The 12,062-nt window shown below is 39.7% G+C and overlaps 1 protein-coding gene across 5 annotated transcripts in view; it reads right to left on the bottom strand.

Moving 5' to 3' along the window:
- The window catches only part of LOC120784015 (CUB and sushi domain-containing protein 3-like), a 160,438-nt gene that overhangs the window by 44,897 nt on the left and 103,479 nt on the right, over positions 1–12,062 (bottom strand). For all 5 annotated transcript variants that reach the window (XM_040117427.1, XM_040117423.1, XM_040117425.1 and 2 more), the window contains 8 exons: positions 11,640–11,828; positions 11,107–11,265; positions 9,698–9,886; positions 7,158–7,343; positions 6,092–6,286; positions 5,131–5,304; positions 3,282–3,455; positions 2,249–2,422 (listed from right to left, as the gene is read on the bottom strand). In XM_040117427.1, coding sequence (XP_039973361.1) covers positions 2,249–2,422; positions 3,282–3,455; positions 5,131–5,304; positions 6,092–6,286; positions 7,158–7,343; positions 9,698–9,886; positions 11,107–11,265; positions 11,640–11,828 — 1,440 coding nt within the window. The remainder of the gene's footprint in view (positions 1–2,248; positions 2,423–3,281; positions 3,456–5,130; positions 5,305–6,091; positions 6,287–7,157; positions 7,344–9,697; positions 9,887–11,106; positions 11,266–11,639; positions 11,829–12,062) is intronic.

The raw sequence follows: 12,062 nt of genomic DNA, 5'->3' as shown, positions 1-12,062 counted from the left end.
GATTCGTAATTAGAATCATGTATGTAGATGTATGTATGTATGTATGTATGTATGTACATATCATACATACAGTACTGTATAGTAACTACACTGTAAAGGTTTTGTCATAATATCTAAATTATTTATGTGTGATGGGTTTCTATAATTGCCTTTGCCTAAATTTTTTGTACTGTGGCCATGTATAGTATATGCATCAAGTTAACAGTATCTGGACAAGTTGTATTCTGTCAAGAATAGTGTTACCTCAACGTAGCATGGAGTAAAAAAAACAAGACAACACATAACAGTGGCAATCTGCCTCATTAAATCCACCCAGTATCATCAATGAGGATCTGATTTTTCTTTTGTGAAAGCTGTGCATTTGCATAAATGCTATCTGTCAGCATTTTCACTCATGAGTTATTAATAGAACTGTTAGAACTGATATGACCTGATCAGTGGCTTTTTGTAGTTACTCTACAAACAGGGAGACAAGTGAGCCCAGGCTATATTTAAGCACTGTGAATACTATTAGCACCTCATGCTTCCTACCGAAAAGAAAAGACACATCTATTGTCACGAATTCACAAACATCCATTTTAGAAACAGCTGAATGCTCCAAAACTACGCTGCTGACAAGGTGGTTTAGACAGCTGAAAGTAGATGAGGGCAAAGTTAAGTTCAGAGCAACATCAAATTAAATCAATAATGTAAATGAAGCTGGCTTCATGAGAGAAAACTTTAGTGGGAACAGACAGACATATTTGGACAAAGGGAGTCATGACAGTTTAATATGATTTCACTCTTTTGATATTTTACCAGGTCTGCCACCACGGTGCTATTTACAGTAGTTAAAACCGTGTCTCGTCACATCTGACTGCCAACAAAACTCAAGAGGAGAGATATTTTTAAATGGGCAAAGTCTAGCAAATCTGGCTTTGGCCGACTAAATGCAGTTAGCAGACCAAATAAAGCCACACTCCAATTAATTTCTTTTAATTTAAGGTTTTTATGATCCCCTCCCGATATGTTACCTTGTTTTATAGAATTTTTCAAGTCATTTAAGACCATACAGTATTAACCTTAATTTACCACATTTTCACTGTATCAAATATCTGTCTTATTAAAAGTAAAAGCATCAGTCATATTGCACAATGTATCTTGGTGATATTGTTTGTTTCCATTGTATTTTTGGGGACAATCACGTAAATTGTGGAAAATATTTCAAAAAATATTATCTATCTGTCAAAATAATTTTGGTAAAAAAAAGTTAACATTTCTCTGATATAGTCATACACAACAATGTCTAGATTGCAGCTAAAACACACTAATGAGCCTTACCTGGGCAAAATTAAAATTGGACACAACTAAAACATAACCACCATCTGACACTTGCAATAAGATCTTCCACTGAATGTACTCTGAGCTTTCTAGCTTTCAAATTAATCCTTGTTTGCAGCAAGCTTCTTGGTAAACATTAGCAGTACAACTGTAGAGACAATTCCCCATTTACTCTTTGCTTTCCATACGTTCTGCTGCTCGTTATTGCTATTTTCCTGCTTGCGCTCTGAGGCCAGGGCTCCAGATGTTGTTGTCTAATGACGTATCCAGACAAGCAGAAAATATAGTGACTTTTCCCATTCAAATCAATAGATGTGTGAGCACCACCTCTATCAATTCTGTTTCTTTGTCTGTGCCTCTACATGCTGATGGTCACTCGCTGCTGATTTCTGAATGATCATGATACTTCTGCTGGCTGTTGAATTCTTGTGGTCATCCTAACATTGGATTCCTGAACCATCGCAAAGCATCTGCAAAAGCTATTTCATTCTGTTCCAACACTTTAGCTGGATCCTACTTCTGCTTACTGGCAGCTACTCGCCCCACTGATGGCTAACCTAATTCACAGAAGCAGAATTAGATAGAATTGGCCTCCGATGAAGTGTTGAATGAAAACACGTTTAGTTGTAGCAATACATTCAGAGGTACCCTCTTCAGCAATAGATCAGTGGCAGGTGGTTAATGAGATGCATATGAATATGAGTCATTTGCTGGTTCCAAATTCTTGTATCCATTCTTGCTTTTGAGTCCTATTCGTCTTAATTCCTGAGGCGATGTTTGTGGACTGAGCCTTGACTAAGCATGCTGGCAGAGACAAGCAGCTTTTTAGTTCAACTGTCAAAATACATCTGCAACCTTCTGATACTTTAAGTCAGCCGAGCCGCCAGTCATTTATCCGTTCTGCAGAAGCTCTGTAGCTGGACCTTACCTCTGCATGTCGGCGGCTGTTGGCTCCACTGGCGGTTGGCCTGGCACTGAGCTGTGGAGGGTCCTTCCAGAGTGTAGCCTTTGTTGCAGGAAAAGCGCACAACATCATTGTAGTTGAAGCCATCACCTGTAGTGCGGCCATAGATAGGGCTACCGGGGTGGCCACATGTGACAGCTGTAGTTTAGATGCATCACCCAGGGATGTAAAAAGGAGAAGGTAAGGTGGAGGGTGGAAGATGAAAAGAAGCAAAGAAATGATACAAAGAAAAGGTAAAGGGGAGGGGGGAAAGAAAGATACAGAGTGTGTGGAGAGAGAGAGAATACGGAAGAGAGAGACAATTCACTAAAAATGAACAAGAGGTGCTGTACAGTGACACCTATCATAGGAATATGTTTATCATATAATTAACCTCAGAGGACAATGGGGGAATTAAGAATCAAGACATGATCTCAATTGGAAAACAGCAGATTTCAATGCATGAATAGGTGAACAGAAGATTGAGAATCACATTATGAGGGTATGTATCGACCACTGACTTCAGTGCTTCTCAGACTAAAGGAGCACGAAGCTTGGGGAATTACAAAAAGCTTTTTAATATTGATTTAATTATTTAAAAATTATAAAAACATTCATATTTATGGATTTATTTTAATAATTCAATCAAATCATTGCGTTTCTGACTAACCCTTTCTTTGTTCTGAATACAAATTTATTTTACAAACATATTCAAAGCTGACGTTAAAAATTAATCAAATTAAAATCCAGGAATGGAAAGTAAAATTGTCCCCATTAGCAAAAACAAGTGAATCTTTATTTCACAAAAATGCAGGAAAATACCCTGCCCATCTTAATTCTGACCTACTAAAACTTTTTAGTTTTCTCTCAACCCTACAAAAACAGAAACGCACAATCACTCTTGCTATTCCTATTCCCCAGCCATTCTCTTTCCTTCACACATAAACAAACATGCACACACAACACCAACCTTTCTTTCAGTCAATCAGTCAATGAGAAGTTGTGTTATATAACTTACAGATGCAAACTGGGAGCTGTCCGGACCAAATGTGGTCCTGCTGACAGATCCGTACTGAGGAGCCAATGAGCCTGAATCCAGGGTTGCACTGGTAAACTACTGTGTCTCTGTAACCAAAGTTTTCACCGATCACCTGCCCATTCACAATCTGCTCTGGAACACCACAGTGACCAGCTGTACGATGGTGGAGGGGAGGGGAGAAAAAAAAAAATACTTTAAACATGTAATTATATTTCCTTACTTAATGTTTGTCTTTCTTTCTCAACTAGAATTATTCAGCAATGGAGACTTGATCATGACAAAGGCAGCATACTCTATGTACAACCCTTGTTGTGTATGGTATTTCTAACACTCTGCTGTCAGAATAATATTTAGTTGTAGCCAATATGGAGGTCCAATTTTTGCACTATACGCAATGCAGTTAGCATTACAAATTACAATGAATTATCTCAGTAAATCATTCATGTGGTGCAATACTTTAGTTCAACTTTGTAGCATTTGAGAATAATAGCCTGCAGTAAAGCCTACTGAACTAATGGACGATAGTTCCAGCGTAGAAACACAATTTTGATTGTGTTATCAAGTTTGAATAACTTTGCATTTTGACAACTGTATTAAAAAATGAAATGAGGAAATTGGTGATTTAAAAGGTCCCGAAATTATTATGCAGGCAAACAAAATTAGTTAGTGTATTCATGAAACATATTGGATTTGGAAGCATTTTTCAGCTCATTATCTCTGAATTATTATTTCTAAATTCATATTGGCTTCAGCATCACTTGTGGTGATAACTCAGCTTTTCTCATCTACAATTGATAGAGAGACGCATGTGAAACTCCTCAAAATCTGTGCAATACACTCATGCACGTAATTGTATTACTTTCAGCTACGATAAATCCCTTTCAGAGAGTAGGAATCTTGCTGAGATTTCCACTGCCACTTAAAACTTGGGAAATTGCCACTGACTGTGAGTCTGATTTCCCTAATTTACTCCTGCACCGAAAAACTCAGCCGAGCATTTTATAATCCCGCTTCAGTCGAGAGCATCCAGATTCTATGAAGATAGTGCTGAGGTAGGCGACTATACTGAGAGGTCCCCTGGCAATGTTAACCCTGACAGTCATATCACTAAACAAGAGAGAGGTGCCCTTCTTTTAATGAACTGAACCCTTCTTGAGCTGAGCTCGGAGTGCTGGTGCCACAGGGTTGATAAATGGACTAATGCATCTGCCAGGGAAATTGTGTCAGTCTGCTGCTGCGTGGGTTTGAATGCAGCTTAATTAATTACGTGTCTCATTTTCTTCCACATTACAGAGCTCTGACAAGCTGTGGTAAGCCAAGCTGTAGCATATTTTCTTGTTATATATCTCAACATCTCAAAATGTGCTCGTACAGCTTGGCAAGTGTCTTATAGTTTCAGGCCAGCTGTGGCTCTATAGCTGCTGTCTCACATTTAACATTTTAGAAACATCAAATCACACTACTGGGAGGCTTTACTGTACAGCACCCTGCTGCATTCCACTTAAGGTAGTTGCCCAAAGTGTTTGCACATTTTCACAACAACTTTTACCTTACGATCTCTACAAGGTCTGACACAGCAGAGTACAGAGTACCAGCATGATGTCATAACGAAATGACAAATTTGTTACATCTTTCTAAATTTTTATGAGTCATCGGTCATACACACTCTGCAACAAAACCAATTATAATCACCCTCTGCTTCCCCATCTGGTTCTATTCTTGGCATGTTGGCCCAACCAAAAAAGCTCATGTCTGAACAGATCACCAGCAGTGTTTGGCCCAGGCCAAGTCTTTATAAAGTTAAAGAGAACATTTAGACCCTGCTTACCCAGGCACTGAGTCTCCATCCCACTCCAAAGGCCGGACAGGAGACACTCTCGAACAGTAGATCCAGTTAAAACATAGCCAAGGTTACAGCTGAAAATGGCTGATGCTCCAAAGGTAGTTTGGGTCCCAATTTTCTTCCCATTAGGAGGAGTGGGTAGATCGCCACAGGAAATGACTGCAATGAGATGAAGAGGAGAGTAAAAAAACAGAGATGGAGAGCCAGGGAATGAAAGAACAAGACACCAGGAAAGTGAGAGAGAACATGAGAGAAAGAGGAGACAGATGCTGGCTTACATCTTGAGAGTCAATGGGAAAGCACAGTCATTTACACCCATCTTACCGACCTTGATGCAATAAAAGAGTGACCTGTACTATTTCATGGAGAGGATAATGATGGTGTTTGCCTTTGTCCCAACATCTTTCATCATTCTGGCTGGCATCTCCTTTTGCCATTACACAGGCTATTCAGCGCTTTGCTTCTCAAAAGTAGTTTCCATGGCAGCATAGAAAACATTTTATTTCCCATTCCCACAATATACAATATCTAAACTAGACTTAGTGAATCACTGAGTTGCTGATTAAGTGAACTGCGAATAAGGTATGCATTGTTCCGGTCTTGTAATGTTACAATCTATGAATCTAGTGTACCTGAGGCAAAGCAGGACATAGATTTTTCAATTTGGCTGGATAACAATGTTCAATTTCTTTCTATTCTATCTTTTCTATGAATCTAATGAAACAGACATTTGTGGGATGGTACTATATGCTATGTGTGCGCATCTATTGTTTGATTTTTCATGATAATGCATTGATGATATATATTGATGATAATATCTTGGAATATTACATTTATTATATTTACATAGATTCAGTTCAGTTTTCAAGTGGTCTCCATTTATGACTTTGTGTGATCAACAAGTGATGTGTTGATTATATGTGTTGCTGCAGCAGATGTCACTCACTTCTACACCGAGGTCTCTCATTCCTCCAGCTCCACACCCCATTGGCCAGGCACTGGATGTGGGCAGGACCTACACGGTAGTATCCAGGATTGCAGGTGAAGATTATTTTGGTGCCATACTCATAGTGCGAGCCATTGACTATTCTCCATTTCCCGTGGTCCAGAGAGAAGGAGCTGAGACTGGGGCACATCATGTCTGTGCCAAAAAGGAAAAAAAAAAAAAAAAAAAAAAAAGACTTCAGTGGGGAGTAGACATTGTTGTTTTTGGATTATTCAAATGGATTGACTTTTGTTTCAATTTCTTCTCTTATCTCTTGTACACACACTAAGTAAAAACCTGTAAACATATGTAACAACCCAAAAGTGTAGAGGAAATATAAATAGTTGCAGAGGAAAATTAAATTCAGTAGAAAAAACGAATCCATGTGTTAAATACAAATAACTTTTTTGCATTTATACAAATGTTCTTCAACAACAAAGCTGTTTCTGAATTGGCACTCTCTAAAACCAAATGAGTTTCAAAACAAACTCTGTTTCCCTTTTTGCTGTGAGACACATATACAATAGGGAATAAACATTGGTCTCAATTGTAAACAATGTTGTCAATCACTCACTATACTAACTTTCAAACTAGGAGTTGCGCTGGCATGGAAAACACTCACCCTAGCCCCAGCTAGATTTCCTCTCATCTATTGTCTTCCCTTTCTTCCATCTATCCTATCATGACTACTTAACACCTTAGTGTCTCTGCAAGGAAACCACAGCTCATGTCGCCGTTGGGACTGGACCTTCCATTACAGTACAGCATTTTGTTAAAATTGTTTGATATTCCACAGCTTCTCCAGAGGATTTTTCAAACTCTCTTAATGTTTTCTGTCTCCAATGCAGCTGTCAAAATTCCAAAATCAGTGTCTTCTCCATACCTCTTTCCTATTGTCATCTCTCAACTTCTCCCTTCCCAAAGCACAACTGTGCTATGGGTTCTTGTGGTTACCTCATCTCTCTAAATCACTCTCCCTCCTCCTCAACACCTCCCCAAGCATCCTCCCCAAGCATCCTCTACTCACCGATGCAACGGGGTATCTTGTTGTGGTTGCTCCAGGTGCCGTCTGACTGGCAGACTGTTGTTGTCAGCTCCTTGGAGGAGAGCCGGTAGCCGCTGTTGCAGAAGTAGGTCACCCGTGTGCTGACGGAGTAATCGGCAGCGAGCACACCTCCATCCATTGGCGCACTGGGCACACCGCATGACACAGCTGCAGGCAGAAGGGGACGATTGTCAACACACGTGTTTATGCGCATTCAAGACATATACTATAGAGATTTGCAGAGAGACCCCTGGCATGGTAGGTGGGCATATATTCACATGACAGTCACATGTATGTATGTGTGTATGTGCTCCCACCAGTGTTGGCAGTACAACTCCTTTGTGGTACACAAGCAATGTCATGTTAGTTTTTCAATTTACACAAGCAGCTATTTGTTGTTTTTGTTAAACTCCTTTCAAATTGTTCCAATTTGTTAAATTCCAAGAAGAAATAATCACTATGTTGACATTTATCGGCCTTGTAGAATTATGAGAAGAGACCCTATTCATGGCAGACACTTTGACATGTCAAAGCAGGAAACTCAGGTGAAATGAATAAAATGAATAAGAAATTTAATTTAGCTGAGCGACTTCCAGAGCTCTGGTACTGCACATGCTGGCTGACTGCAATGGCTTACTGGTGCACTTGATGGAACTGAGGCATCATTAACAAAATGAGTTGCACCTGTGCTTTTCTTGCTATGACAATTCAAAAAGTCTAGTACAGGGTCACTTCAAAGTTGCTACATTTCCAAAATTGCAAAACAGTACACCTACCTCAACAGTCAACATCAAGTAAGAAAGCAAAGGTATTTATGCCCACCTTAAGTGTTTATAATAACGATACAGGATTGCTTGTGTCACATCATCACTTAACCAAGTCAACTGGTTATACTGTATATATTAGAGGCCACTGAATCCATCAAACTGCTGTTGAACTCTCACTTGCTAGAGAAAAGCCGTTAAAGTATTAAATATAGGACTGGCCACATGAGGAAAAACATATCCAGCCACCTCAGAGCAGAGGCAGCCTAACACACTGCTGAGAGGTGCATTCAAAAATTATGAAAATTTAAGTCCTTCATAAATCTTATAAGATTTAACCTTATAAGCCATTAGATAAATCAACGAAACATATAGCATTAGCATTATTTTTTTCTAAAACTTACTTAATGACTTACTTTTAATGAGGACTAACTCATTAAAGTGACTAGTGCAACCAATAAGGTAACTCGTTCCAACAGTAACTCTTCCCAACATGCAGAAGTACGAAGCACTCACACACAGAAAAACTCCCACGCAGCACTGTGTCCTTGCCCCTACATTGCTTAAATGTGGGTTCCTGTGGCCTCAGAGCTTAAACCAGACAGAAAGCTCAAGCTAGTAGGGTTTCAAGGTGTTTATCATTAGCGACAAGTCTGAGGGAGTGAATAGAGTGGGGTAACCAACATCTGCAGGGCCATACTAAATGGGAACAGTTATGTAAACACACACATCGTAAAATGGAGCAGAAATGGTAGCTGCACACAGAAAAACACTGAAGATAGGAATCTGCCAACATAGCATGGGGCCAATGAATTGCCCCTCACCACCCAATGAGAGAATCAATAAACATTCATTTGTGAGTACTGTTAAGTCACAATCTAACAGATGCTAATCACAAGCACCAAAAACTTTTCTTCACTGCAGATGGAAAGTTTAGACTTAAAAAGAGTCAATTCTTTAAAATCATCAAAGCTGAGAAAGTCAGTGGTCCCGAAACATTATTTTAGGTCATTGTTCTGTTCTCTCAGATGTATAGATTAATATACTGTACATTCTCAACCTATCATACAATAAGGATTGGAGAGAATGAAAGACTGAACATTATGTGATGTAATGTCCACCATCTAGCAGATAGCGGACGAACAGCATCTGTACGAATATATTAGTTCATTTGCAGCCATGGTTGGGTTTATGTGCTTTGGCAAAGCTGTGTGCAATTAGCAATCTGACAGAATCAATCACAGGTGTGAAGTGTTTTTAAATCATTTTAAAGTACATGACATGCATATTTTAATTTCACTGCATCATGATAAAATGCAATTGAGCACACCATCTGTTGCTTTCTGCTGCTGTGTAAGTGTCTGTTTGAGCTAGTGCATGCAATCATGCGCACCTAAATTCACGCATTTCACATGTGCGCATCAAAGAACCCAATTAGTTGAGTGAAACCCAACAGCAGCAGACACTGCATGCTAATGGCAAGTTAGCCAAAGTAATTTGAAGAAGTAGAAACTGACAAAAGAAGGGGGGATTGATTTCTGTTTCTTTTCCACATGACAGGGTACTGGCTCTCAATCAGGCTGGTTTCATTTCAGCTGCTAACAACACAGGAACAGGGCTTGGGCTGAGATACTCGGGTGCCTTAACACCTGCCTGTTTGCCTGCTGAGCGCAGGGGTGCAGAGGCAGTGACCAGAAGAACAGGGAAAGAGGCTTCCTGAAGTTGGAAATAAAGGTCTGCCAGGGCCAATAAGCTCACCCTGACATGCAGGAACTGGCGCATCCCAGGCGTAGTAGCCATAGGTGGTCTTCTTGCACACAGCTGTGCCCTTTCCGATCAGCTTGTACCCCCTGTCGCAGGCCCAGCGCACCATGCTGTTAAGATGACCCCCGGTCTGGCTCACTACAAAGCCGTGTTGTGGGGAGTCTGGGGTGCTGCAGTACATTGCTACGATAGATGGAGGAATTTAAGTAACAGGGGAGAGGATGGGACAAGAATGGCAAGGAAAAGGAGAGGAGAAGGTGAAAATGAAGTCAAGGAAAGAGAAGGAAAGAGAAGGAAAGAGAACAGATAAGCAGATATTAATTAGGAGAAAGAAACACAAAAGAAAAGAGAAAAGAATGAGAGGCATTTTTAAAGCTCCTGTAGACTAAGACTCAGGTGAACATTTTTGGTCACATAAGGGTCCATTTTATATGCAGAAATATAATGATAATGAGGAGTGTCACATCTATTTTGCATATTCAACTAGCTTGAACACAAGTGATAGTGGTGCATCCCCCAGTCCTTTGTTTCATAGCCTTCCTTTTCCATCATATTAAAACCCATCGAACTCAAAAAAGGTAAATCTGATTTCCAGAACATGAGCACTGAATAGCCAATGAAACAGAAAATCTAAGGGGGGGCTGTGTGTTTAGCAAATGCCGTCAAACATTTCTTCAAATCGACATGACTGGGAGATAGCAGGGACATAAGACGAAAAGACACACACTGGAGTTTAAGCCAGTTCCTGTTCAAGTCAATCAAGTCAAGGAGGAGTCTTCTTTACAAAATTCATTACACCAACTTGCTTTCATAGTAAGACTCGTCTATTAAATATAATGGAGAGACACAACCTGAAATATGAATGTCTTTTGTGCTTTTTTCATTATTATTGATGCATTTCAAATGGAAGACGATTCCCTGTGCTACTCTTGCTTAGCACCACTTGCTTTATTAAAGAGCCGATTAAGAATTTAAAACCTTTTGAAATTAAGGAGCACAAATCAGCATGCAAGCCTTCCTGCCTCATGTTTTTTTTTGCATATGAAAACATCTTCTCTTTTGAGCAATTATCATTTCTGTGGAAATTCAAATGATGTAAATTATATTATATTAAAAACTCAATAAATAATACCCTGAAACAATAACAGCCCACTGTGATAAAAATCGTTGGGTCACATTGTGTACACAGAAATATGCAGTAGCTGCAGCAGAGAAAGCTCAATGAATATTTGCCCCTATGCAGTGTTACCACTTGTTCAATGTAAGTGTGTCTATACAGTACCTAAAATATAAGTGCCCGAGTTGTAAACCCATGATTTTAATCACTTTTCTGCAGTTTTATGACATAATGTATTCAAATAGCACAAATAAAAAGAGAATATGATTATAAGTTGGATACATACTTTGATACTCACCCACATATCTGATGTGGAAGCCGCGTCGGTTGGTGCCATGGTCAGAGGACCAGCGCAACAGGAGCTGGTGGCCCGTGGTGGTCAGGCCGAAGGGTGTTTCAATGTCACCACTGAGTGATGCTAGGCTCTGGCTGTAGATGTTGGGACCTGAACACAGAGATACACACACACACACACACACACACACACACACACACACACACACACACACACACACACACACACACACACACACACACACACACACACACACACACACACACACACAGTTTCACAAATCCACATCAAAAACAAGCACTAATCTAGACGGAATGGACATCCATTTTCAGTGTTCTCGTAAAAAAATAAATAAATAAAAAAAAAACACAGGAATGAGAAAGTACAAAAGTTTTACCGAAAAGCATTAAAATTCTCAACACAGAACTAACACATCAATGACTTCACTTTAATTACATTTGTTTTATGTTGCTTATGAATTGTTTACGATAGATCTCAAACACCAAAGTCCCAACTGAACCCACCATCAAATATTTCTAAGATGTCAAACTCTTTTTCTGTCTGGAAGAGTTCAAAGTGCAGAGTGATGTTGTAACCCTTCTCCACGTTAATCAGCCAGGAGCACATCTGGAGATTGGGGTAGTTTTCAGGATAGCCTGGACTCAAGATCACCCCCGTTGAGTCAAAACGTACCTCATGGGCTGGACATTGTACTGGAAGGAGAAAAAGAATAAGGGCGAGACTACGTTAGAGGAAAACATAGTGACAGAGGAGGAATAACAGAAAAAGCAAGAAGAGAGGAAGGGACAGAAGGTAGACGAAGAAATAGGTGAAAGAGGGAGCTGAAATCCCAGTAGAGGCAGAAAAGGAAGATGAGGTGAGAGAAGGAAAGACAGGAATGCTCCACTGTGACAGTAGAAATTACATTGAAAAATAAGTAGTCCTGA

The sequence above is a fragment of the Xiphias gladius genome, chromosome 22, assembly GCF_016859285.1.
Source record: "Xiphias gladius isolate SHS-SW01 ecotype Sanya breed wild chromosome 22, ASM1685928v1, whole genome shotgun sequence".
In the NCBI taxonomy this organism is placed as follows: domain Eukaryota; kingdom Metazoa; phylum Chordata; class Actinopteri; order Istiophoriformes; family Xiphiidae; genus Xiphias; species Xiphias gladius.
The sequence above is the reverse complement of the archived record's forward strand: the minus strand, read 5'-3'. Positions and strand labels throughout refer to the sequence as shown.